The 27,743-nt window shown below is 36.1% G+C and overlaps 1 protein-coding gene across 4 annotated transcripts; it reads right to left on the reverse strand.

Annotated features, from left to right (window-relative positions):
- Positions 1-233: 233 nt before the first annotated feature.
- On the reverse strand, positions 234-26,135 carry DIP-eta (Dpr-interacting protein eta). 4 transcript variants are annotated; one of them, XM_064697581.1, is made up of 12 exons: positions 25,891-26,135; positions 18,957-19,202; positions 17,533-17,630; positions 14,489-14,634; positions 14,366-14,427; positions 10,566-10,724; positions 5,850-5,978; positions 5,580-5,717; positions 4,268-4,420; positions 4,150-4,203; positions 3,018-3,098; positions 234-1,788 (listed from the first exon to the last, which is right to left on the reverse strand). In XM_064697581.1, the coding sequence occupies exons 2-12, from the start codon at positions 19,087-19,089 to the stop codon at positions 1,580-1,582; spliced, it is 1,362 nt and encodes a 453-aa protein (XP_064553651.1). In that variant the 5' UTR covers positions 19,090-19,202; positions 25,891-26,135; the 3' UTR covers positions 234-1,579. The 4 variants fall into 4 exon arrangements, with proteins under 4 accessions (XP_064553651.1, XP_064553652.1, XP_064553650.1 ...); XM_064697580.1 differs by having other exon boundaries at positions 236-1,788; positions 3,006-3,098; XM_064697582.1 differs by lacking the exon at positions 3,018-3,098.
- Between the last annotated feature and the right edge of the window lie 1,608 nt (positions 26,136-27,743).

A 27,743-nucleotide genomic window follows, 5' to 3' on the forward strand; every position in this document is an offset into this window, starting at 1 on the left:
ACTAGCTGGGATATATTTCAAATTTATGCGCCTGGTTGGCATTTTGATGGACTGCGAAAGCAAATCAAGGCAGCCGCCGTTCGTTTTGTATAACTAAGTATTATGTATAATATGCATAGCGATAAGCCCACATTTGGTTCCCAAAGAAAAACAAAGCTTAACTCTTTAAAGTTTATTTATTTTATAAATATTCCTGTCGATTTGCCATTTACATGTGTTGCTTAAATTTACATATACAATGAGTAGCTATGCGTATATATATATTTATATATATTTAACTCCATTTATTTGCTTTTTGTATAACAATTTATTTACTTTTTTCTTTTCATTAATCTTTAATATACATTTTGTTGTAAGCTATAAATGAATATGCAATTTTTTGTTTGTTTTGTTTATTGATTGTTTAAATACTCGCTTTTAATTTAAATATATTCAAGCTGCATAGCGTCGGGGTTTGTTTTATTTATTAGTATGATATTTATTTGTGCTTTTAATATACTTCGCTTATATATGTATTTTACAGTATTAACTTTATTTTTAAATATATATGTCAAGTGTATTTATATTTGAAATTCTTAATTGCTTGCCAAACAAATAATTAGCACGATATATACGATTTTTTTTCGTGATTTTTATATTAAGTAAATGATATGTATGAAGTTTTTTTTTTTAATTTAATATTTAATTAATAATGTTTTTTTGTCGACTTGGAACGGATGTTGAGCTGGGAAGCTGAAGAGTAGAACTTAATGGAAACTAACGAAATGTCAATTTGAATATTTACTCAATATTTCTTGTGGTATATATAGAGTATATATATATTATTTTTAAATATATGCCACATACACAGCCAGCTGCTGAGCATGTGCTACGTAAATTTTTGCTATATTTTTGTTGTTGATTATTTTCGTTATGTTTCGGCTTGCTTCGAATATTTAAACTGCATTATATTCAGCTCTCAGACCGCTCCAGTTGTAATTAAATGTTGCCTTGCCTTAAAATTAGTTTCCCCAATCGAATACAATTATAATTAAGCATTCAATTTAGCTGCAATTAAATGTTACTTTGCACACATACAGTCTCTTCAATTATGTCCACATGGCTTAATACAAATTTACACCTAAAAACTAAAAAAAAACCGCTTTGCTGTACGTTTATGTACACGTGCCATACAATTTGCCTTTGCATTAATATATATATATATATTTGCTTCTGATTTATATATATATGTATATATTACATAATTCTCAGTTTAAGCTAAACTTATGCTAAGATTCAACAGCTTGAACATGCACGCGTAGGGATTAGGAAGCCTGGTTGACTTAATATTTAGTAGCTACACAATATACGTACTTATTTATGATATATGTTTTTTTTTTAAACGTTCAACTTTAACTAAGCCACGTGCCATAAATCAGCACCAGCTTTTGGCATTGACAAACTCAATCAAGCCCAAACACCATCATCGCATTGCCATCGCCTCCAACTCCAGCTCCAGTTCCGGCTCCAGCTCCAGCTCCAGCGCCATCTTCTGCTGCTGCTGCTGCTGTCTAATCTCTGTTGGCGCTTCGCGTCTGTGTCAAACATGTGTCAGTGCTTGTGGCAACAATGCCAGTTGAGTTTTTCCCAGTTGCCTCGTCAATGTCGTCCTCATCATCCAAAGCAGCAGCAACAGGGTGGGCAACAGACAGCTGAGGGAGAGTCGTCCAGATTTTCTGGTTAGCCGCAGCGCAGCTGCCGATGATCCATATATGCTGTCAATGCTCTCCGCACTAAGACTCAAATCAGCTGCGGCATGTTTTTTGGGGGGAAAATTGTGGAAAATGTTAATGGACTTGGCGGGTTGAACGGCGGAAATTGGCTAAACTGTGGGCGGAACAGTTGTAGTGATTAGCTGGGCGGTGCTTACGTTAACTGGCGGCTGACAAGACTCTGCTGAGAGCTGACGCTGGACAAAATTTATCACACGCTTAAGCAATCACGGCTTAAGAGTCAGAAGGTCAAACTTGATCGACTCGCTGCCAAAAACTAGCTACACAGCTGTAGTTGCAGCTATGACTGGATACGGACTGCTATCTAACTTCTAGACTCCCTTCTAGATTGACTTCTGCAGAGATTGTTACAATGAGACGGAGATAGAGTCAGTGTCCAGCCCTGGGCAAAACTAGCTTCCGTTTCCCAGGAAGCCGCAGACTAGAAAATAGATTGCGGATCTGTTCACTGCAATTTCCCAATGAATGGGCCTTGGTTCAAGCGAGTCGAGGGCAGACTGGACTGAGCTATCCTTAACAATGCCAAAGTCCTGTCATGGTCAATTTAAAGAATTTCCATTCTATTTAAACCTAGCCCTCAGTCTACGCTGAGCAAACCCACAATTAATTTTATTTCTGAACTTGCATACAAATATACACAACTCAATTAGGCTATAAAAATAGAAAAGAACTTTCGAGCACTTTACTGCCTCCTACTCTTGGCCACGTCTCCATTTTTGGGGGCCACAATAGAATTTATTTATGATTGTGGCCAAGTATTTACAAATCATTAAATTGCCCTGAAGCCAAGCCGAGCGTGTTTATTGATATACAATTATGTGGGTCTGAGCTAGCGAAAAAACTTTTACCTGCCCCTAAAAAGTATGCTACACTTCTTGTTCATTCCACCTTATTTGCACAACCTTTTCCCTCTTCAAATTTTCTTTTGGATTTTCTTTTTTATTGGTCTTGCGGCTCGCAAATTAGTGTGAAAATCTGTTAAACATGCGGCGAAAAGCGTTCAGCACGACAATGTCCCTAGTTTACTTTTTCTTTCTTTATCCTCGTCTCAAGTGGCCTGTTAAGCCCGTAGCTGGGAGCTGGGGGCTGGGCTCTGGCCTCTCGACCATAAATGCTTGAAATATGGCCCGTAACCCTAATCGGTGCGTTGCACACCCGGAACCGGAACCGAGCCAGAAAGAGAGAGAGAGAGAGGGGGAGAGGGGGAGAGATGAGCACATTGACTTGGCTTACCTTTTCGCTTACCGGGATTCTCGGTGTCCTCACCGCTGTGCTCCTGCGCCCTCGACGAATGATACATTTCCGAGCTTTTCGTGCGCTCTTTACCTGGTTTTTTTTTGTGTGTGGGAAATAGGTTGAATAGGTATGGCGATTAAGTTTTGGCGGCTTTCAAAAGTATTTGCCCTGCTGTTTCTAATACTAGTTTATGCCTAATGCATATTTATAAAAGACTTGTCGCAAGTTTGTTGCTTTTTCATTTCCATTTCCTTTGCCGAGCCACCCACCGCCCCCCTAAGCTGCCGGGCTGACTGCTTCACCTGTTTCGTGGCGTTGACGATTCGAAACGGATTTGCATGCCAAATGAATTATTTATGCTTTTTCTCCCAGTTCGGTGGTGTTTTCTTCTTTTTTTTTTTCTTCTCCATTTCTGTTTTTTATGATGCCAGCCGGGCAAAGTGAAATATTTGCCGCTCATCTTAAATTTATGCCGAGTGGCTATTAAATCTCGCTTTTCTCGCGCCTGCTCTCACCCTCAACTCTCTTAGACTTTGGCTTTCCACAGATCTCAAGGGCTTGTTGTAATGTGCGATGTTTGTAGCTCAGGTTTGCTTTCTAATACTAGAAATGGGCTTTGCTGGGAGCTGAATATCGTATATATACAGGGTAAAGTCGAGGGACTTTAGAAACTAGTTAGTTAATACTTGAATTAAGTAAAGGAGAGTCAAGACATTCTGCTAAAACTTTAAGAACAACAAATTGGTATTATATAATATTTGCTGGCTTGACGGTTGCAATTCTCAACAAGTTAAAGCACAGGGTATAGGGCATTTGCAATGCTTGAGCCGTTAGCAGAATCTGCTAGCAATAGAAACGGGAGCTCCTCAACCTCATTTTTTTTTTTGTTTATTTATGTATATAAAATAAATAAGTCACAGTCAACTCGAGCCGCCCAACTTTATATAAGTATTTATACCAAGCAACTTTCTATTAGCCTAATTGTCGTACTTTAAATATTATTCAATAAAAGTCGCAGTCTTTCAAGATATGTTTCGAAAAAACTTTAATACCTGTAAGTAGAGCTCCAGCATCTACCGTTTCTATATCTTTTACGATCTCATTTAAATGCCTTTCGCTTAGCTGTTTTGTTTTGACTCACCTTTGTGTCGCGCCTCAAAGTTCTCCACATAGTTGACGGCATTTGGTGGTATTCCTATGAAGTGTCAGTTAGCATATTAGCTATGCCCAAAATGAATTTAGTTTTGAGCTCTACTCACTGTATAGCTTGATGGTGCCATCTGTATCGCCCAGTGAGTTCTTGGCCACACAGCGATATGCGCCAAATTCCGCCTGCGACAGCGGATTGATGTGCAGCTTCATGGAGCTGCGATAGCCGGCGATTTCTGTAACATTTGCCGTGTATTGACCGCCTGCAAAAATAGCAAAAAAAAAAATGCAAATAGAAACAGTTAATTATTGCATTGAAATAATAAACTAATTAATATTTAATTGAAATTTTGCGTTACTTAAATTAATTAAAAGCATGTCACGTGCAATGCCCGAAACGGGCCAAAGTGAACAGAATGTCGTTGACAGGCGAGCATGCAGAAAATTTATGCCACACTTCAGAGTTGTGTGGCCATAGACGTGGGAGGGGGGGCTTACCAGTTGAAAGATAGTGCAAATGAAATTTATTTATTTACATTTATAGTATAAATTGAAATGAAACAAATCGCCTCTCGACGACTCGTCTCTCAATTAAAACCCAGAATCCACGCATGTCCCAGGCAGCGTGCAGAGAAACCGCTGAAGTGCGGCTGCCCCGAACCGCCTATCTGTGCGGAATAAGGGGGGAACAGGGGATTCTCAAATGTAATTCTCGCTCGTATTTACTAAATCAGCTAATTAAAAACTTTTTGTCGCGCGCGAACTGTGCACTCGACGGTCATCAGTCTGGTTAGTCTGTTCGGTTGGCTCAGACGGTCGGGCGGACTTTTTTTTTTCGGAGCGGAATCCATTGGGAACCTGACTCTGTGTGGGGCCACGTTTGCGGGCTGTCGCCGTGGTAATGTGTTTGTCGCGGATAATGAATTGTTAAATGATAGTTTTTATTTACATATTTGACAGCCAAATGTCAGACGTAGCTGGCCAGCTGGAAAACTACTCGCATTAGCAAAAGTTTTAAATCATTTAAAAAATACGTCACTTTTAGTCAGTGAAGTTTGCTTTTATTAAAAAAAATAAATTGTCAATTAAGATTTCGTTGAGGTTGAATAATTAAAATGTTTTAACTAAAAAGAGTTACATCAGATTCAAATTTATTTCTGAATGAAAATTAAGGTGTTCGAAGGAAATGTATGAACTAAACCACATTTTCTGAATGAAAATTGAAAAGTTTTAAGCTAAAAAACTTTATTGGGTTAAGTTTACTTTACTCTTTAGAAAAATAGAAAAACATAATCAGAATGAAAACATAGTTAATTCAACTACGTTTTATAATGTTGTACTGACTATATATGCTTTGCGAAGTCATATACTTCCACTTCAGTCTGTCTCAAATATTTTAAAATTAACTTTCGCATAACTTACCTGGTGGCACGATTTCGCCACGCTCACGAGTCCAATAGTTAATGGATTTGGGATATGCTTCCGATTGGCATTCCAGAGTAACACCTTTGCCTTCCACGGCGCCAATTAGTTGATTCTGCACCGTGATCATGGGTGGAACTGAAATGAAGAGATCATAGACTTAAAGAGTAAATGACAGTAAATATTTAAATATTCAACAGTTTTTCTACTTTTTTAGACATATTATTAGCATATAAATTATTTGATTTTAAATTGATTTGTAATACTTACAATGCACCACAAGTGTTATCCGTTTGCTCACTGAGGGAGGGACTCCATTTGAAGCTATGCATAGATAGGCGCCCATGTGTTGACGTTTTACCTGAGGTATTATCAGATCCGTGCCCTCAATGCTGGAAACTGTATAAAATTAAAGTAATACGAGTAATACAGTTAGTTAATCTAAACTTTCCTCTTATTACCACTTAAATTGTTTAACAAATAGTTGAAAAAGTCTGCTTATTATACATACATGCATTCACATCAAAAATCCTCCAATTATACAATCATAAATCTTTATTAATATCATTTTGCAAGCAACGACTGGTTTGGCATGTTAACGACTAAGCTCTTGTCAAAAATAATCCTTTCAGGCAAAGTATCTACGCAATTACCACAACTGTAAATACAAATGTATCTACAAAATGTTTAGCCATGTAATGATAGTTATTACATTTGCCTAAGCTCTTTCATGCATTTTGTTCGCCCAACTAGTCGGCAGTTGGGTTTATATTTCGTACAACAAAAGTTGCATAGAAAAGCGAAAAACTTTTAGCGACTTTTATGATGATGCTGTGTGCACCATGCGGGGCACTGGCCTTTAGAGGGGGCGGTGGGGTCTGTTTGGTAGTAGCTGGCAGGTCCACGCAAATATCCTGTTTTGATAGTCGAACTCGGTTTTGATACCCTCAAACCATTGAGAATGGCTACAAAGGGTATATTTATTTAATGCAGATGTGTCTAGCAGATAGAAGGAGGATCTCTTGGTCAGGACGACTAACTGAGGTGCTGTAGTTATGTCTGCATGAGCGCGAACTATAAGAGTTAGTGTTTTTAAGAGTTAGATAGTTCTAAGAATAAGATATATATATAGATATATATAAGTATAGCATACGCTGAACGAGCTTATAATTTTATGCGGTATCTTTCGCGACTTCCAAAAAATCGATTAATATCGATTTTGAGATAACGTTTTGAAGCATAACACGAAAATAAAGGAAGCTACGGTTTAGATCAAGAAAGTTTAATATTTGACTGCCTTCTCATAGCAAAGGGATGAAGCAAATAAGGCATAAGGCCAATGGAAGGCAATTGAAAGTTGTTTGTCGCTGGATTCAGGGCATCTGCTAGTCGTGCACGCCCGTATGAAGCACTCTTGCTATTATATAAATTGCATAGTTGTAGAGTAGTTGTTCGCTAAGCCGGCAGCAGCACAGACTGCAAGTGCAACATGATGATGATATGGATATGTCCTCTATCTATCTATGTAGCTGTGTGTGTGTGTGTGTGTGTATTTGGGTGCACCGGAAGCGGAAGTGCTGGCTAGTTTGCGCTTGATATTGTTACGTATGCAACGGCAGCAGGATATATACACAGCTAATAAGCTGATTTTTCGTTTATTGATTCGCCCAGGTCACAGGTCACAGTTCCCAGTTCCCATTCCGCAGTCCGCAGTCCGCAGTCCGACTTTAATGCCAGGAATAGCCGCATTGCTTATTAGCCGCACATTTTTTGTGCGGTCATTAAACGTAATAGCCACGAAAAACGTGTAATTTGGTTGAAATGAACAGCAAACAGTCGCGCCACGCTAAAATAGCATAAAAACTCTACTCGGGCGCCATGATTTCATTTGAGCAACCAAACCAAATAATCAAATTTCAAATGAAAAACAAAAAAAAGAAAAACTTTTACCCCACCAAACGTTGCTGGCAATTTTAAAACAAAGAAAACTTCACGAATGCCTGAAATAGCGCCCTCAAAATACGCTACCAATTGCATGAGATTAAATATATTCTCAATGATACGGCTGGTGGATTATGCCCCAAACTATGTTTCAATAGATATTAAATCTTACCCATATTGAAATAGATTTTTTTTTGGGACCTATTGAAGTTGTGGTAGATATTTATAAATTGAATTTTACTTAAATTAAATATGCTTAGTTTTTTAAATCATATTAAAAATAAATAACTTAACTTTTTTTTTAAGTGTATATCAATACTGAAATACTATATCAAATACCTACTTTTATGTTTAGCTTTTTATATAATTTTTTTAATATCTCACTTTCTTTAAACTGCCAAACACTTGCATCTACCTGCAGAATAATGCTTAAGGGAATTTTGGAAATTCTATTACGGAAATACTCGCTTATTTTTCATCACATGAAAATAAATATCTGAATTTACTTATTACATTTTGTACATATACCTACTTTACTTGTATATAAATATTTTTTAAACATCTCTAAGCTTCCACAAACTTGCTTCTAAATACTTGCATCTACTAAGTTTTAGTCAGAATAATTCCTATGCTACTGTATCGTAAATAACTATATGAATTTTTGTATTTAATTTTTATAGATACCCTATTTAATTTATAGTAAATATATATATAAATATATGTATGTTATTATATATTGTATTGTTTAAAAACCATTTTTTTTCTCTTAGTCTCTTTAAACTCCCAAGGACTTGCATCTACATAGACTATGTTTTATACAGAATAACATTTCTTAAAATATACCAACACACTTTTTCATATACCTAAAATAAAATTAAAAATATTAATTTTAAAATATTTTAAAATTGTTGGTAATTATTATTGTCATGCTAATGAAAAATTGTTGTCTTTCGACTGCACTAAACGAACTTCTTGATTATGTTACAAACATAATGATAAAGTCATTAAGCTCATGAGCTACCCAAACACATATCGCGTATTAAAAAGCATTGCGGGCGCTTCAATGGTCCAACTGGACAGCCCTCCATAGGGTAGCAGACATTTAAGCCCCAGTGAAAAGGTCATTTTGCCAACTTTTGTACTATTAATGCTGTTTTTTGTTCTTGTTTTTTTTTTTTGACTGGTTTGTTTTTTTCTCTTTCGTTTCAGGGGTCTCCATTTTTTGCTAGGCCACCTTTGATTTTGGCCTTTCGTGTGGACTTTGATGGGGCTCGACCTGTTTATGCAGCATAACTCATGCAATGGACTACACTGAGCAAATGTTGTGTGCGCGAAAAGAAATGAATAATCCTAAATGATTTCTTTGAATTAATGAGTTGTAGCTTATGAGCTTTGTAAATGCTTCTGTCAGCTAATTAAAACTGAAAATGCGTTTCAAGTGTGGAAAGAGATGAAAAATGAATAACCGAGAAGTTAAACGTGTGCATTCAGGTAAGATACCTGAAAAAAATTATAGGAAAAATTTAAAAAAAAAATACTCTTCGATTTTTAGAATATTTTGAGAAGAAAACAAAACGAACTTTAGAATATTAACTTATGCCAAGGACAGCATTTCAAAAGATAAATAGATACATAGATAGATATATAGATTGACAGACAGACAGACAGATATGTTTGGGATATACTAATTGGTCTCCGTATTCATTCACACGCAAAATATGTGTACAATTGAGTGATATTAATTTCATATTTTAAGAGTATTAAAATGAGGTATTCGTGAGTGCATTCATAAATGTATTTATGCGCTTATATAAAAATATGCGAAATTTTTTAAAGTTTGAGTGTTATTTTAAGCTTATATACATTAACAAACATATCAAATAATGAAAAATTGGAGGGTTTTTATTCCAGCATATTTAAAAGAAGTAATCGTGAGTGCATTCATAAATATAATATTCTAGAAGTAAATAAAACTTTTGAAAAGTATTTGTAGAATCCGTATTCATGAGTACATTCATAAATGTATTTATGAGTGTGTGAATTTGAAAATGTAATCAAAGAAAGAATCATATGAGTGTACAAATTCGAAGGGGCATTTGGTATTCATGAGGGCATTCATAAATTTAATATAGTCAAAGTAATGTTTAGTTTGAGTGTCATTTATAACTTTTAATAAATACATTTATAAGACTTATTCGTCAGAGCATTTATGACTCTATTTATGAGTGCATTCTCGAGAATAAAATTACTGAGATAAGAGATATAACGGGTATTCATGAGTGCATAAAGGATATTCATGAGTGCATTCATAAATGTAAAAATGCAAAGAAAATCAATATTTTGAGTTTTAACTATAACCATTAACTAGTTAGTTGACAAGAGGTATTCATGAGTGTATTTATGAGTGTATTCATGATTGTTTGCTCAAAACTGATTAGTTTCAGTTTTAAATTAGATTCACAACGCACACTTGGGTTTTTAATCCCCGCTCACAGACCTTTCCAGGCCAATTAGAAGTGCAATAGTTGGCACATTTTGCTCGCCTGCTAACCATTCGCTAACTAACCACTCGCTAATTCTGTCAGTGCAGCCATCAAACGTCATCATCAGTCTGAGAGGGGGATGGGATGGGGTGGGGTGGGGTGAAATGGGGTTTGGATGGGGTTGGGTTGGGTGGATTGCATCGACACACTCGCAAAAATATGCAGGTTGAAAGCTGGTTGGAACACAGGTGCGCTCCTCAGGTGCTTTGGCCACGTAGCACGTACCCGCTGCTGGCTGTGCACTTGTCTGGCGAGGCCATAACCCAGCCGTTGGCCGGTCCGCTGCTGGCGTACGCTACCTTTTTGTGTAAAAGTACTCCAAAAATGTTGGCTGGCAAACCTCATGCAGCAGTCGGTGGCAGCAACAGCACAACAGCAAAAAGTACTTACCACTCACTCACACACACGCACACACACACACACACACACACAGAGTGAAAGAGAGAGAAAGAGAGAGTCATGCATGCATATGACCATGGTGATACTCCAAACCGAAACTTACCCTCCTCGCCGTTGGCCAACTCGATGGGCACTCCACTTTCACGTCGCCATGTAATTGTCGGCTCTGGTGAACCGGTAGCAGCGCATTTGAGCGTCACGTTGCTGCCCTCCCGTACGACCATGTCCGTGCTTGTAGGATAATCTAGGATATCCGGCGGTACTGCAGCGGCAACAGCAGCAGCAGCAGCAGCAATCGGGTTGCAATTCCAATCGAGGCCGCCAGACGGTCGTCGTCGTTGTTGTTGTTGTTGTCAGATAATGTTTATAACAAATATATTCAAAAAGAATAAAAACAAAAAAGAACACACATGAAAAGAGAGAGAGAGAGAGAGAGAGAGAGAGAGAGAGAGATGGAATATGAGCTGCATTGTCATGTTGTATTTTTAAAAATACGTATTTACAATTTGTACTTTATATTGCATTTAAATAATTTGCGCTCATTTTTCACTCAGCTGGCAATCTGATTCATATTCATGTGTCCCCGAAGATATCCTTGCAAATGAGCGCTTGTCGCCGCCTTTGTTTAAAGGACAAACTTATCATTTGTCCCGGCGCCGCAACAACCAAAAAAAAATAACAAAAATAAAAAATAAAAATTAAATAAATAAAAGTTGGAAAAAAAAGTAAATTATATATGCACGTAATATGACCACGACCACAGCGGCGAATGTTTGCGCCCTCAGCGGAAAACCTATGAACCAGAGGAAAACGTAATAATGCCGAGGGGATGGAGGAGGGAGAGGGTCTTGAATAGGCGCCTGTTGTACGTGTATAATGTATATATATACGTGTGCATATAATATGCCGCAATTATGTGGTCGGTAAATGACCAAAAAATGTGCTGGTGTTGACAAACAGCTTGTTATATGGGGCAGGTGTGGCGACGGGCGGGAGAGGGAGAGGGAGAGAGAGAGAGAGAGAGAGAGAGAGAGAGAGACGGTGGCCGGGCAGGAAGAGCTCGGACGTATCCAACTGTGTGCTGAACTGCGATGACCACTGAACGGTCATTAAGTGGCCAAGGTTAGGACTGAAAGGGGCAGCCAGAATGACAAAGGGATAGAATTTGCACCGAGTTGCTGGTAAGGGTGAAATTTACAGGGGGGAACAGGGCAATGCAAATAAACGGGCTATGATTGCATGGGGCTGAAGAGTATATTAGACATATTGTTAGACAATATGCCACGAACATTTAATTATGCAACACTCGAAAAAAAGTCGGAAAATTGTGTATATATATTATTTTTTTTATTTTTTTTTTTAGTCAGGTTTTCTTTTTCAAGCCCACCGCGAGCATTCTGTTTTTCAATCCAGGCTGAGGTCGTGGTTAATAATATATTTGGTTTATAAATTAAACAATATTTTTATTAATAGTATTTAAAAGAATTATATAATCAAAATTGTTATGATGAGCTCTCATAGTATTTTATTGTAATGAAATAAATAAAGTATAATATATTCTTGTTGCCATTTGCAGATATTTGCTGCCCAACTTCAAATTGGAATATGTGTGATATTAGAAAAAATTCTATGGGTAAGTTTGTTTTTAAATTAAAATTCGGAATATTTTGTTAAACCAAAGATTGAACAATTTTTTATTTAAATGTTGTTTTTTAGTTGAGTTTTTTTAATAAATTTACTTAAAATTTTTGACGAACCAAAGATTAAACATTTTATGTATTAAAGTGAAATGTTTAAAGCTGAGTTTTTTAAATATTACTTTAAATATTTGGAATAACCAAAACTTCAACAACTTTATATATAAGTGCTGCTTTTAGAGTCGAGTTTTTTTTTTTAATATTTTATTTATTTATTAATTTAAGTATTGCGTTTAATGTTGAGTTCTATTTAAAATATTACTTTAAATATTTTGAGTTAAAAAAATAAATTATTTATTTATTTAAGTTCTTCTTTTTAAAGTTGTTTTTTATTTTTAAAATATTATTTTAAATATTTTAAAAAGCCAACGATTTTAATTTTTTTTATTTAAATGTTGTTTTTAAAGTTTAGTTTTTTGTTTTTAATATTATTTAAATAATTAACGAATTAAAAATTAATAAATTTGTATTTAAGTTTTGAAAGTTAAGTTAAGTTATATATAAAACATTTTATTTCTTATTTCATTATATTTAAATTTTATTCAATTTAAGTACTTCTTTCTTTCCATTTCAAATGTCAAATTTTCTTTTGTTTCGTTTGAAAATTTTGCTCTCAAAAAAGTGAAAGAAATTGTGTGCAAAAATCTCGAACTGCAGCGCTCTCATCAGCTTAAATGCTGGTCAGAGCCGAATGCCGTTGTATGGGTGCGCGTGTATCATACACATTTTGGCATATATATGTGTGTGTGTGTGTGTGTGTGTGTGATTGTCCGTATGTGTGTGCGTGTGTGGGAAACGGCATTCAAACGGAGGGAGTTGCCAACTGTGCGCCCGTTGCCGTTTGTCGTCGGCTGTTTAACTGCACTTGGTCACGAAAATCATCAGCGCCCGCAAAGGTGCCCCACCTCTTTCCCCCCCGCCTGGACCCGCACCCCCCTCAACCGTTAACAAATGCTGCTCGTTCCTTTTCCTGTTGCGCTGTGGTGCTGTGGTTGGCTGATTATCCACTGCAAATACACACAGTTGATTATACTTTTTCGTGTTTGGCGCCAAGCCCCGACTGCATGGTGGCTAAAATATTTAGCGCGTTGATTTAGATTTGCCAGCGAAAGGTATTTAGGCAGCTGTGACTCGAATGGGGCTAGTGTTAGCCGGGGACGCGGATTTGAAGACCGCAAATGGACAACTAGTTCGTATTCGCAGTTGCAGCCGCAACGGGCCGTCAGGCCGGACGCATTTCTTACGTCTGCTTCGGCCTGAGCGCCGTTTTAATTCAAAATCAACAATTTCTGCGGTTCAGCGGACGGTTAAACATGTTTAAGCAGTCGCCATAGCGGTGCATCGTGGGTTACCAAGGGTTGCTTATGATGAGGGCGCTGGGGGAGGGGGGCGTGCCCACTCGATGTTTCGCTGGCCCCGTCCTGTGCATTAGCTGGCGAAATTTCATAAACCATGAAACGAACTCAATTCCGTTCTCGCACTGCCGCGAAGCGGAAACGTTTTGTTGGCACCGCGGGCGGATTTGTATGTATTTATTCGTTATTTATTTCGAATACGTATTTTAAAGCGTATGAAAAGGGTATATTGGTTGCTTGTTGTATGTAAATGAGAGGCCGCTCGGAATGAAGGCTCTTCCACAGGAGACGCAGATAATTTATTTGAAACTATCGATCAAATTTCATCGATATAAATCGATAACTATACTCTGTTTTTCTTTAATCTCGGATCGTTTAGGCGCTGGAGACTCGAATTCTTCCCATCAATTTAAATACATATGCTAATTGTGCTGGTACAAACAAGGGCCTTGGTATACACATACTTTCGCTCTGGTAAATTAATAAAGATCGGACAATAAGGACCGAAGTTATTCAAGAACGATTCTTCGTTTGATGTGTTTTTAACGGGCAGAAGAAGCACAACCGCATCCTATGTATGTGTGTGCATGTATTAAAAAAAGCTACATTTTTTCTCGGGCAGCTTGGTGTGATTTATAGGGTATCTCTTAGTCGGACACGGCCAGTCGGAACACGCCTATTTGTTTTATTAAGTTTTTATTCGTGGAGAACCAAGTGCGAATACCGGCTCGAACAATGCAACCGGCGCTGTGGCAACGAGGCGTATGATTGTTTGACAAACGAAATGGAAAAGGCAAAAGTTTTTTTTATTGCATTTTATTTTACTTTTTTGTCTTCTTCCGCACACTTACCCACAACGTCCAGGTAGCCCATTTGACTTTTCATTGGATCCGTATTTATTTGGCACATGTACCTGCGAATATGTGATAAAACAGGTGCATATTTCAGGCTCAATCGGATCGCATTCTCCTTACCAGCCCCTATCCGACTCCTTGATGTCCCTGATGCGCATTGTCCAGGTCTTGTGCTCCGAGTTGGCAATGCCGATGCGTTGATTTTTGGTTATAACATGATTCTGTATGGTCAAAATTGTTTGTGTATCGACGCGCAGCCACGCAACCTGTTTGGGAAAGTTAACAAACAGCAGTGGGCGTGTCAGTGGGCGTCTAATTAGCAGTTGCTTATTTTTGGGGCACAGTTTGGTCTATTTGTGTTGCAGGGGCAGAGTTTTGTCTAAGTGAAACTTATGAAATTTATAACAGACAACAGCTGCTGTCCGAACAATCCTTTTCATTTACTTATATTGATTTTGTATACAACTAAATTGTTAAAGTAATTTTTTGGATTTAAACTCATTTGTTTACGGATGCAATAAATATTTTTTTTTAATTTACAAAAGACTCAAAGCAAAGTAAAAGTACACGTTTATTGTTGTCTTTTCTGTATTTGTATTTAAGTCATTTCTTAAAATTGTTATATTCAAATTCGACAATTAAAGTTGAATAATTTTTAAAGTTTCCTTTTCTTTCACAAAGACGCATTGAGATATCGGACTCGACTCCATCTGATATATTATAACTGATTACCCAGTTATAATATATTTAAAATAGTTGCCGCGCATAATAATAAATATTAATGCATGAATGCATTGCAACAATTTAACATAAAGAAAAAACAAGTAAAAATAAAATAAGAAACCAGAAAGTGGAATATCTTCGGCACGCCAAAGCTTTAATACCCTTGCAGACATTTGCCTAACGGTTTTGCAGATATTTTAGAATAATGAAGCTCGTAAGTGCTGCGTTCGATAAAAATGTCTGAGAAATCGGACTATTTTGGCATAAAAGAACCTACTTTTCGACCGATATTACTTATGGCCACTATAGTGGTCCGATCCGGCCGGTTCCGACATATGAACTGCCTGCAACTGAAGGTTTTATGCAAAGTTTTAAGACAATAGCTTTAAAACTGAGAGACTAGTTCGCATAGAAACATAACTATATAAACTCGACTGTTGAAGCTGATCTAGAATATATGAAATCGGAGATATCATATTCTGTGCGTTACACTTTTCATGACAAAAAGTGATACGTTTAGTTTAATTGGTTTTAATGTAGTACTTAAATAATCGAAAGGAATATGTATAACAGCAATGATTTTCAATAAACAATTATTGTTCCTTTGCAATAGAAGCTTTGTTTTCTATTCTAGCAAAACAAACCTTATAGCAATCATTATAGCAATTATTATTAAAAAAATAAAAACTAAATAAATTATATTAATATATGTATATTTATATATATTATAATATATTTGTACAATAATATTTAAATATACATATTATTTAAAATATGTATTTAAAATAATATAATAAAATATATTGATATATATAGACAAAAATTAATATAAATAATTATTACTATTAGTTTTGTTTTGTTTTACATAACATACTACATTTTTTAAAATTTGGAGTAAGAAACTTTTGCAAGGAGTGAAGCTGTTAGAGACATTTTTATCGACCACTTAAATACTTTATCTTTTTTATGAATATTTAGGGCATATACTTATGCGACTTATATCTTGGGTTAGGATTTAAAAAGTCCCTGAAAAATGCTGCAACCCGAAACGGGTTTTTATTAACTCTAAATTGAAGCTTTCTCAAATTTAGAATATATATTGGGTCGATTAATTTGCACTCAATAGAAAGTATCGCAAAATTAATATATTTTTCATTTAAGTTATTCTATATAATATTACACAAGGATTTTCCAGCTAATTTTCAAATATATATTATATAGCTATGCATTAGCCTAGCATTAGAGAATGCTGAGCATGCACTCCAGCACAATTATCCAGAAAATCTATTCCAAGAACTATTTCTAAATATTTTGCCTATGAAGCCTAAGTAGCTGGTTGGTTTGTCACGCACACACACACACACACTCCGACACACTCACACACACACACAGCCACACACACACGCACACACTTGGCAGTAATTGTACAATTACGCGGTTAAATTATTATGCGATAAAGCACGCAGCATGCAATCTGAGCCTGCCTCGGGTATGTGTGTACATATGTATATTTGATATTAAATAGTTCGTCGTCCAGTTGTCGAGTTCCCAGAAATTCCACAACCCTTTCACACAACACTTTGCATGTGTAAATGTGACGGACGTTGGGAAACAATTTGAGGGCTCAGCTGAGCGGACATGTTAACACGTGAAGCTATTTAGGCAATGTCGATTTCAGCTGACAGATATATAAATATATATATAAATATAAATATATATATTATAGGATGACATATCGATGGCTAATGAATTATTTAAGCGGACATTACATTGCATTTAACTTTTGGGTCTCGGTAAACCGAAAATATTGTCAGCATAAAATAAGTAATTACACCCAAGTGCCTGCTCAATTATCCTTGAGCAGCATATCGCTTAATTGTCTGAGTTGGGGCTGGGTTCGAGGGGTTTGGCTTAACTGGGGGCTGTTGATAGAACAAAGCTTTGCGCTTTGAGGCGCACACCTGGCCCACAAAGCAGCCAACCCACAGACAGACATTAACTGAAACGATGATGAAGCATGCCCCGACCCCTAAATGCCAACCCCAAACGACGCAACCCCTAGCCATATCCCTAGCCCTAGCCCTAACCTGAGAGCTACCTTCCCCCGTGTCTGACACATTCGCATTCATATTTCAATTACTTTTTATGTGATTTTAGCTTTTGTTATTGCTAAGCTCCTGCATATTTCTGTTTATGTTTTTATTTTCACTTTCATTTCCATTCAATTCGTATTTGTTGTCGTTGTTTTGGGTGTTGAGATTTGGTCTTTGAGATTACGACTCCAGCCGTCTGGCTGGAGGTAAACTGCTAATGAATATTAATGCGACCGGTTGGGTTTTTCTCTGGCTGCTTATTGAGTGTGTAATTGAGCTGGCTGGTGAGAAGGTGAGGAGGACACGGCTCTGTTTGTATTTGTAGGGGGGAGGGAGTATCTCTCGTACCTTATACGGGCCCAGATCCTGCACGACACATGTGAGGAAAGCATCACGTCCCACTGGCGCTGTCACATTTGCGATTGGATAGCTAAATTTGGGATCAACTGTAATCAAAATAGAGCATTCATTTTGTCACATTAATAATCTGCCCGAATCAATGTTAATTGGTATATAATGGAAAGAACAAAAATATATGCGATAACAATTGAGTGCGCCTCATGTGAAGCCAATTATAACGAATTGTGTTGGAATCTTTTTATATTTTATTTTATTAAGCGTGTGTATTTATCGGCAATGGAAACAGTTCATATCAGATATTTATTATGGTGTTAATCGCTGTATTTTATTAAAAGAATTAATCCATTTTCCATCCTGCTTTTTTAAGCGAATTTATCCGGTGATTTCTTTAACCTTTTTCAACTAAGCATATATAGAATCAAATTGGGTTTATTGCCCATTCAATTTCTATAGTTCAATAGAAAACTCCATTTACTATAGTTAGCCACAAATAAATTATTTTTATTATTATACTGCTTATTTGTCTTTTAAATTCTGAATTTCTTGTTATATATAAAGAACATAATTAACATAAGCTTTTTCATATATTAAAAAGTTTAGAGCCTTACGTTGCCTTGGTCATCTATCTATATATGTATTTTTCTATATCTATAATAATTGTAATTCTTTTAAATTAAAATTTGTTTGTCGTATTTTTAATTTTACTGTATTTAAGGAAACAACTTTAATTAAACTTATATTAACCAAAAACAATCCAACTTATTCCAAAGTTTAGTCTAACTTAATAAAATGAACAATATTAGTTTATATAAACCGATCTGAGAGGTCGATAGAATGACTGACAGACTGATTGACTCTGACTGACAATCCGATTGACTGACTGGTAAGCATGTAGCTTTAAACGCGTGAGCCTTTAAAGTATTATAATTTATTGTATAAAAATGTATTTTTTTTTACAAATCGATCAGCTTTAAATTGGTTTTTTAAGATCTACAACAAATTTTTTGGAGCTGAGTCTGACTTAAGGGTTTCTAGGGTATCCTAACTAAAGTTAAGCTTTCGTTCGTTCGAATTCATTTTCAAAGCTTTATCTTGATGATTAAGAGAAGAAATGTATATGCATAGAATGTTTTCATTTGCCATAATTTACAAATATATATACTCAATCATTTAATATGGAATATGTAGACCGATTTGTTCGTCAACTTTTTTGATTGTTCTTCAGAAAACGTTTATTCTGGAGCTATTTATTTATTTAAAGGTTGAGCTTTAATTAAGGATTTATTTTATTCATGTGATTCATTTTATTCAACTCAAATTTGAAAAGATAATTTGAAAATGGTTTGCAACTTTATAAATCTGTGCTTCTAACAAGCTTTTATATACAACTATATACTATTTATTTAACTTACCAATTACTTCGGCTGGCACGTCAATTCTTTGCAGGCTGCATTTCTGGCACATGAATGTGAGCAGCATGAAAATATTTACTGCATACGCCCAGGCGTTAGCCAGCCCGAATCTTTGAGTATGTTTTATGGACATTTCACAAGGTCAGTTAAACACTTTCTTTTTACCAGTTTTATTTAATTATATATTTTATATTGAAACACATTTCACACGATTCATTCAAATGACTATCGCAGCTGTTGAAGTAGCTAATTTCAAGTAGAGACGGTTAGGGGAAAGAAAATTATATACCGTAGACATTTATTATACCCGATTCCAAACGTTGTTTTAGAAATGTTTTTTTAAGTAAACTTTAAATTATTTCAATAAAAAATACTATCGGATTTGCTTAAATTATGTTCAATCAGAATTAATTAATAATCAGAAAAAATACCAGAAACTATTTCGGGTTTCTGCGAAAGTCCCGCCCATATTTTAAAGTCGTTTGCCACTCAACCCATCTCCTAGCTTTTTGCAATGCATGATTAACTATTTGAACTAATTCAACTGAGAATATGGTAAACTTGAACTCCAGCAGGAGTGCAGCAGCAATAGGCAGGGGATCAGTGACCCAGGCCCCCGGCTATTGTAAACAGTTGCTGTTGGGTCATGTTAATTGGCAGTCATTAGCGCGCCTCTCTCTCTATTGGCACAAACTTGGACCGGTTGCCGTTTCCGTTGCCTTTGTTGCTGTTGTTGTTGTTATTTATGCGTAAAGTTCAACAAAAGTACTTGAGAATCGTATCGAAAGTACGAAACAATGCCGTAGCCGGGCAGGCCGGCAAGTCAAACAATAATCATGACGTCGAAAATACGCTAAAAACCAAAAACAAAAACAAAAACAACAACGAAAAAAAAGTTTCAAGTTTAAAGCACCCACTGGGCCCGGATTCCCGCTACCGGTTCCAGTCCAGCTCCAAGCCGTAGTCCGCATTGAGTTTTGCGTGTTTGGGCTCTGTAAATTGTATAGGCGAGCAGCTGCTAGAAATTAACTGCGACCTGCAACTATCTGACGAAGGTGTTGCATGTTGGCCGGCGGGGGGCAGCAACCCCTCTCCACACTGCCTGCTGCCTTCTGCCTCTGCTCATTTCAGTTTGCCTTTGCTTATAGCATTTAAACATAGCCCGGGGCCAAAACTGTTTATGGAACGGAAATGAAATGTTTCGTTTGTGCCGCATCGTGCATATGTGTGTGTGTGTGTGTGTGTGTGTGCGGCTCGTAAATAAAGCATAAAATCGTGCAGCACTCCATATGAAGTTGGAGTTCGTCTGAGTTGAGTCTGAAATAGTTGCGCTTTATAGTTGCAGTCGCCAATTCTATTGGCCATTGCCATTAGGCCCAGTGCATGTCACCTGTTTGGCTGATATGGCCCAGCGCTGACGCAATGCAGTTGCAATTGGTTTCGGCTAACCTAAGAGGATTTCACTTTATGACATTTATAAAATTATAATTCCCAAAAGGAAATATAGCCCAAAATGTTAATTTGATTTACTTCACTTTGATAATGTTTGCAGTTGCGATCAAAGCGATTGAGTCATTAGGGCGAACTCAAAAAAGGTAAGGGTATGAACTAGTCATGTGTCATATAAATATTATAAGAGCATAAAAAACTAGCTCGATGACTAAGCATCTTAACTGAGGACTATTTATGGCTGTATTTAAGTTAAAAATAAATGCAAATATAAAGAAAAAATTTAATAAATATTATAACTAAAATAGACAGCTAACCAGAGTCGAATTTATTTTCAATATGATAGAAATCTTAGCTAAAATATTTCTATCTTTTTTTCTATAATAAATTGGCAAAGCTCACATAAGAACAAAACTTTCTATCAGACTTTTATAATAATATAATATAATAATTGTATTCTATAGGCAATACTCAAGATATAATTGAATAGCTTTAAGTGCACCCCAGATAATTCTTAGCTGATGTTCGCTTCCTATGGCTAAGGCCTCGGTCTTTGCATGTGAGTCAGTTACGAAGCTAACCTAAACTCTCAATTGGCATTAAAAGTCGAGTTTCTGTAGGCCGCAACTGACAGAAACAATTTTAAAATGACATTTCATTAAAATTCTTTCTGCTGTGCTTTCTTTTTCTTTTTCTTTCGATTTTGTTTTTGTTTTTGTTTTTCATTTTTGCTTGTATATTTATTGATTTTCACCTGCAATTGAAGGCAAAGTTTCTCGTGTGTGTCCTTTGTTCACACTGCACGTCCTGGCCTGGCCTGGCCTGAGGTCGTGCCAGCTGCCCTGAAAACTCGACTACACAAGGCAACAACAGACAACAGACTACACTAAAAATGTCTACTAAATAGGCCCAGCAATATTATTAATAATTTAGAACATGCCGCCCATGTCAGTTTAGACGTACACTCAGACAGGCAGCCAGACAGCCAGCCAGCCAGCCTGGCAGACAGACGGACAGCCGCTTGGCTCATGCTAATACCCTGGTCTAGTTTTCTTGGAAGTATTGCCCATGTAAATCCCATTTACCAGCCGAAGCCGTAGCAAGTTCTACGCGTCGCCTGTGCAAGTGTTTGTTCAGCTAATTGCTGTTGCTTTTTTATTCATGTGTGTAACCAAAAATCAAACATAATTTTTATAGAGCAGAAAAATAAACCTAATGAGTCGTTAATATCAAATTTACCAAGTGAGCTTCGAAATAAAAATATTTAATTAATTTAAATTAGTATTATATAATACTTTATTATATTTATATTGAAATACTTATATTTATATATTTATATATTTATATATTTATATATTTATATATTTATATATTTATATATTTATATATTTATATATTTATATATTTATATATTTATATATTTATATATTTATATATTTATATATTTATATATTTATATATTTATATATTTATATATTTATATATTTATATATTTATATATTTATATATTTATATATTTATATATTTATATATTTATATATTTATATATTTATATATTTATATATTTATATATTTATATATTTATATATTTATATATTTATATATTTATATATTTATATATTTATATATTTATATATTTATATATTTATATATTTATACATTTATATATTTATATACTTATATTTATTATTCATGCCAGCTTAAATTTGATGTTTCTTATAGAAAAAAGACAGCTTAGTTTTCACTGGTTCTACACACACACATGCACACACATACACGCTCAGCTGTGTTTTTCCGGGCAAATTTATGGCTCATAATAAGCGCTACTCATGGAATTTTGTATATTGCATTGTTGAGGTTCGCCTGGTCGTATATTTTGTTTATCGTTTCGGACATGCAAAGTCGAGAGGTCCAGTTCGGACCAGGTCTGCGGCGGGGCTAACTATTGGCCACAATTTGTATAATCAGCTGTTAAATTATGTGCAAATTGTGTGCAGTTGGTGTCCACAAGAATTGCGATTGTCATAAAAAGAAGAAGCGCACAACGTGCCACACCGGTTGTTGCTGTTTTCGTTGTTGTTGTTGTTGTCATGTGGAAAAGCCGCACAAGGTCAAACGGACGCATGTTTTTATTTACATACGCTGCGCGTGTGCCCGTGCGCCTGAGGCTATGCAGCAGAAAACTATAACTGATGCAGATGCTGCAGCAACAAACCACACAGTCGCCAGTGGCACTTGCCACATGCTCATGCCCCATATTAATGTACGCATTGGAGTGCAACATTTTCAATTTTCAACACACACATTAATTAGCACGTGATATATTTCGTTTTTATCGCGATGCAACTTCGACATTTTTCATACAAAATTATTTTCCTTAGCCCAGCTCTGCCCGGGCAGAAAATTAGCATACTCTATATATCAAAATGTATATGGCAAAAATATTGCTGGCCGGCGCCTTCAAGTATGCGAAGTTTTGCTCACTTTTTCTGCTAGCCTACAACCAAGCACCCTTCCTCCAGCTCCCTTCAGCACGGAAGTTGATTATTATCGCTTGTTATTAACAACGCCAACAGCAACAATAACGACAACAACAGCAACATCAACAGCAACAAACACGGGCTGGGCATAATAAGCCAAGAGCCGGCCTGCATTTCTTGCCACATCATGCCAAGGCGCGTGGGTGGGCACCGGGGCGGGGCGGGGCAGATTTTTTTCATGATGTCAAAGTACTGGGTCGAAATTTTCCGATTCTAGTTGCGACTTGGCAAACTTGCTGCGTTGCTGCCACTGAAATGGAGCCTGTGTAATTTGTCAATGATATGAGTTTGTGTGTGTGACTTTGTGTGTGTGTGTGTGTGTGTATACTCAAAGAGTTGCCTATTGCGCTGAGTGTGCCTCAATCGAAAGCAAAAGTCTGTACAAAAAGGACAGGCAAGTCTTAAAAGTGAACTGCATTATTTTAACACACTTAAACTTTGACTAGAGAATTTTGCAAAATTTTGCTGTTATTTAAACATATGAAAATCAGGATTTTGTTAATTATTAAATATTTTTTATTGCAACCGAAACAAAGGGAAACAGGGAGAATAAATAAATATTAAATTTAAATAAATAAATAAAATAACAAAAAATAATAAAATAAATAAATAAATATCCATTAAAAAGTTAATGAATAATTTCAAATTTCAAAAGTCAACATTAAATTGCAAAGCAATCAAAAGTAAACCGATGAGAACAAATAAATAATAAACAAAATTAAAGAAATGAACTAAATAAATAGATTTCAAAATTAAATACTTGTAAACTTTTAGGAAATTGTCAAACCTTTGTTCAAAGTTCAAGACAAGAGAAGTTCTTCCAATAGTTAATTTAACATATGAAAAATGTATTTGTTTGTGTTAATTGTTGTCAGAAGTTGTTATGGAAATTAACTCGGGTTTTTTAAAAAATAAAATATAAATTCAATAAATACATTTATAATTAAGATCAGATTACTAAAAACAAAGTTAAATTTGTACACACTTTGAAAAACACAAAGTTATTTTTTGATTATAATTATTTTGTGTTGTCACACATTGCAAAATTTTCCTTCGAAATAGAAGACAATAGTAGTTTTTTTTTAGAAGTTTAAGGTGTACAAACTTTCAATTAATATTGAAGAAAATTTATATGAAAAATGCTTTACGTGTTACGTTTTTATTGTTTGTTATTGATGTTAAGTGATTTTTTTTTTGTGTGTGTATTAAAAAAAAGTCTTTTAAATACCCTATATTTCATTAATTGATTATTTATTTAATTTTTTATTTATCTATTTATTTATTATTTAATAAACTTATTTATTTAATATTTTATTTATTATTTTATTCAGCTAGTGCTCTTTAATTTATTGTAGTTTAAGAATTTCTGGCTGATCTTTGCTTCCACAAGTAAATATATAAAATTGATTCTGTCCGAGCGAACTAGTCTATAAAACCTTTTAAATAGCCAGCTTATTGCAAAGTTTAAGACACTTAACCATATGGCTTATAATTTTGTTTATTTATATTTATTTATATTTCACTCGAACATTTTTAATTGCTTTGCATCAATTTTGCTAACCTGGCCCCAGAGTATATTTAACTTTTGTTCCCAAAATTGAATAGAAGGCAATTGTTGGATAAGGCACAAATTTAGCCCTCATCTTGTTTATGAAAGTGTCTAGCAATATTTTCAGGACAATGAACCGTGTAAATTAAAAATGCAATTATATGAAACAAAAACGAACTTCATGCACTAAACTTTAAGGCAGGAAGCTAGTTTGGAGCGTGAATCGAACTGCTGGCAATTTCGTTTGGCTTTGCAAATATGAATATTATAATATTCTGCCACATTTCGTGTATAGCAAACAGCACAGACCATATACCCTATTATTATGAAACTGATTGCGTATCCGGAATGGGCTTGTTTTTGTAATTGAATTATGCATGGTTCATGTTGGTCTGAACGATGCGATTATTTGAAATCGCATTTGCTTTGCACGCCCGCATCCCGCATAGCAGGCTGAGGTGAGTGGCACCTGGCTCCACTCGGCCGCACTCCCCGCGCGACACACCCCTCAAAATCCAATACGATCGCAATCAACTCGATAGCGAGTGGCAACAATAAAATGCAGACAAAGTTTTATGTAAAATGCAAATGACACGAGAAGTGGCAGAGGCCAAAAAAACACATGTGCTCCCAAATGTCCAAAGTTGGGGCCAAAACAAAAATCTATCAAGCGCTGGGCAGCCCGAAAGTAGACTTGCAACAAATGTTGTAATAATGTGGCAAGCACATTTAGCTACATATGTATGTATCTGTTATTAAACTGTTTTGTGTTTGTGTGTAGTCTAGTGTAGATATGTTGTTAGCCATTTGCCGGCTTCGTTAGCGAGTGCGGTTTATGGATATCAATGAACTTTAAATTGCACCCAACATGAAATATGCAATTGCAATTGTGCACGCCTAAAACCATGCAACACACGTGGCATGTGGCAAGGGGCACTGGCAATAAACAGCAGAGCGCCAGACACATTTATAGGCAAATTTCATATTTCATATATACGCACACATACACAAATATATAAACATCAAAAACACGCGCGAATGTGACTATTGACCGTCTCCAGTCTTTTGCGTGTGCCTGTGTGTGTATGTGTGTGTGTGTGTGTGTGAGTGGTGGGTGTGGCAGGCGGCACTGTAAGCACTGGCATAAATAACATGGCTTTAGTTTTTCATCTTGCTTTTCTTTTTAAATATAATTACACTTAACACGCAGCCGAAACATTCGCTAACTAAATTGCCAACAAGCGGCGAAAAACGCGCGCGTTTTCTGCTGATGCGCGTCTAAACACGCGAGCGAAACGCTTGTTAGTAGCGTGTTTCAACTGGCGCTTGTTTCTTTGCTTTTTTTTTTTGTTTCTATTGTTGTTGTTCTGCATTTATGCAACTTGTTGTTAATTACTTATTAATTATGGCAGCGATTTGCACATTTTCATTGTGAATTTTCTTTGAGAGCGCTTTTTATACATCAGCGGTGATTTTGATTTCGAGCGTTTTGTTAGCGTTTTATTAGGCGCATTCTGACGGCGTTTTATAACACATTTTCTTTTGCTTGTCTTGATCAGCAGCAACAGTTTGGGCAACACTCGACTTAGCACGATTTTCGGCAGCTTCTCGCGTCTGCAGCAAATAACACAACCGCTCGCCACGAACGTTGTCGTTGGACTGAAACTGGCGGCCACAGCGAATGCCGCACGAAGCAGCGCGCCAGCGAGCCGAAGACATGTGCATGGGACACAGCAAATCGTTGTCCTCCGTTGCTGGCGCTGCTTGGCTGTCGGCTTGCTTGACGGTCGGGTGTTTGTGGGTGGGGTGGGCATGGCATTTACCGGTGGCAGTTGCGTCGCGAACGAATCAGACAACTGTGATTTTTGTTGTTGCTGGCCACATTTTATTTGGCTTTTTGTTGGTGGGCGCTCGTTTCACGTCTTCTTTTTTCTAACTTTTGGTTTTATTTGTAATACGAGAGTGTGTGCGTGCGTGCGCGCGTGTGTGTGTGTGTGTATGAGACAATGCTGGCGCGCTGCCCAATGGGGGGTGGCTGTTGAAACTCACCACAGTTGAACGAGAATTGAATTGAATGCCGCTCTTGTGGGAAATTTGCTCTGCATACTTTACGTGAGCGCGGCTTTTCGTGAATTTATGAATGAATTTCTGTCTGTATGGCGCTTGTAAAACAGTTACATGTGAGTATTGTAATGTTGTTGTTGTTTCCGTTGTTGTTGGCGAGTGCGTGTTAAGCAGAAATTGATTGTCATTGGTCATGGCATTGGCTGGCAACACTGCTGCTGAAACTAGCAACAAGAGTTGCAAATGTGATAAATAAGACCCGCTGTTGTTTATAAATATATATAGAGTTGAGTCCTTCAAACTAACTACGTTACTTGAGCAAAAAATCAACGCTTAACAACGGCACACCGAAGCCTAAATACCCTTGTACACGTGTGGCCTTGAGGTGCTTTTATAATTATTTATTTTTCGATTGCATTTTTCTGTAGCAGCTATTTAATATAAAAGTTCAATTTGGTAACGTTCTCTAAAAATATTAGGCGTAAGGTGAGAAAGAAAAGAAAGGATTTCGACATAAAAACCAGATTTATAGAGCTTTAGTGGGCAGCTGTCTGGTAGTAGAAAGCAATTAAATATTTGAATTAATTATTATTTTCAATCGTTGTCAAAAACCTCAATTAATATTTTTCATCATATTAAACGGGTTCTTTACTTTCCTACATATATTATGACAATAATTACAAAATGAAACAAATAAATGTAATAACAATAAATAAAGCATCGATACTGTTCTAATCAAACTTTAAACATTTATTTTTCCTTCTTAACATTATTTTGAGCACAAAAAAAAAATATGTTTCTGTTTTATTTAAAGTTAATTTATAATGGAATTTTTTGAACATTTTTAATTGTACATAACAATAGAACACTTTGCCTCAAATCTCGTTAAACAATTTTCAATATTGGCGCCAATAAGTATGCTATTATTTTCTTAGCTCGCACTTTTAATTAATTTCATGCCCAGCTGAAGGCATTCACGACATAAAAAACAAACTCTAAGCGTTACGTTGGGCACACACAAACACACACACTCGCACTTGGTAGACGCTTTTCAATAACGGTATCAGATTGTGTCAGGCACCGCTTGGCTGAGTTGGAGTTACCTGTATACCCCCCCCACGCCCCTTGCTCGGCGCCTTATTTGCCAACTTAATTGCGCACATATATCAGTTTTAGTTGCTTGAG

The sequence above is a fragment of the Drosophila montana genome, unplaced genomic scaffold, assembly GCF_035044405.1.
Source record: "Drosophila montana isolate Dmon_TW-CO22-7 unplaced genomic scaffold, ASM3504440v1 contig_402_1, whole genome shotgun sequence".
Lineage (NCBI taxonomy): Eukaryota > Metazoa > Arthropoda > Insecta > Diptera > Drosophilidae > Drosophila > Drosophila montana.

What these genes read in the sequence shown, in the direction of transcription:
- DIP-eta (XM_064697580.1), bottom strand. Translation starts at nt 19,089, where the DNA reads ATGTCCATAAAACATACTCAAAGATTCGGGCTGGCTAACGCCTGGGCG. An exon ending in AAGGAGTCGGATAGGGGCTG is followed by an intron (nt 14,428 to 14,488) that starts GTAAGGAGAATG and finishes ACATATTCGCAG; the next exon opens with GTACATGTGCCAAATAAATA. An exon ending in TGGCGAAATCGTGCCACCAG is followed by an intron (nt 4,421 to 5,579) that starts GTAAGTTATGCG and finishes CTATTTTTGCAG; the next exon opens with GCGGTCAATACACGGCAAAT.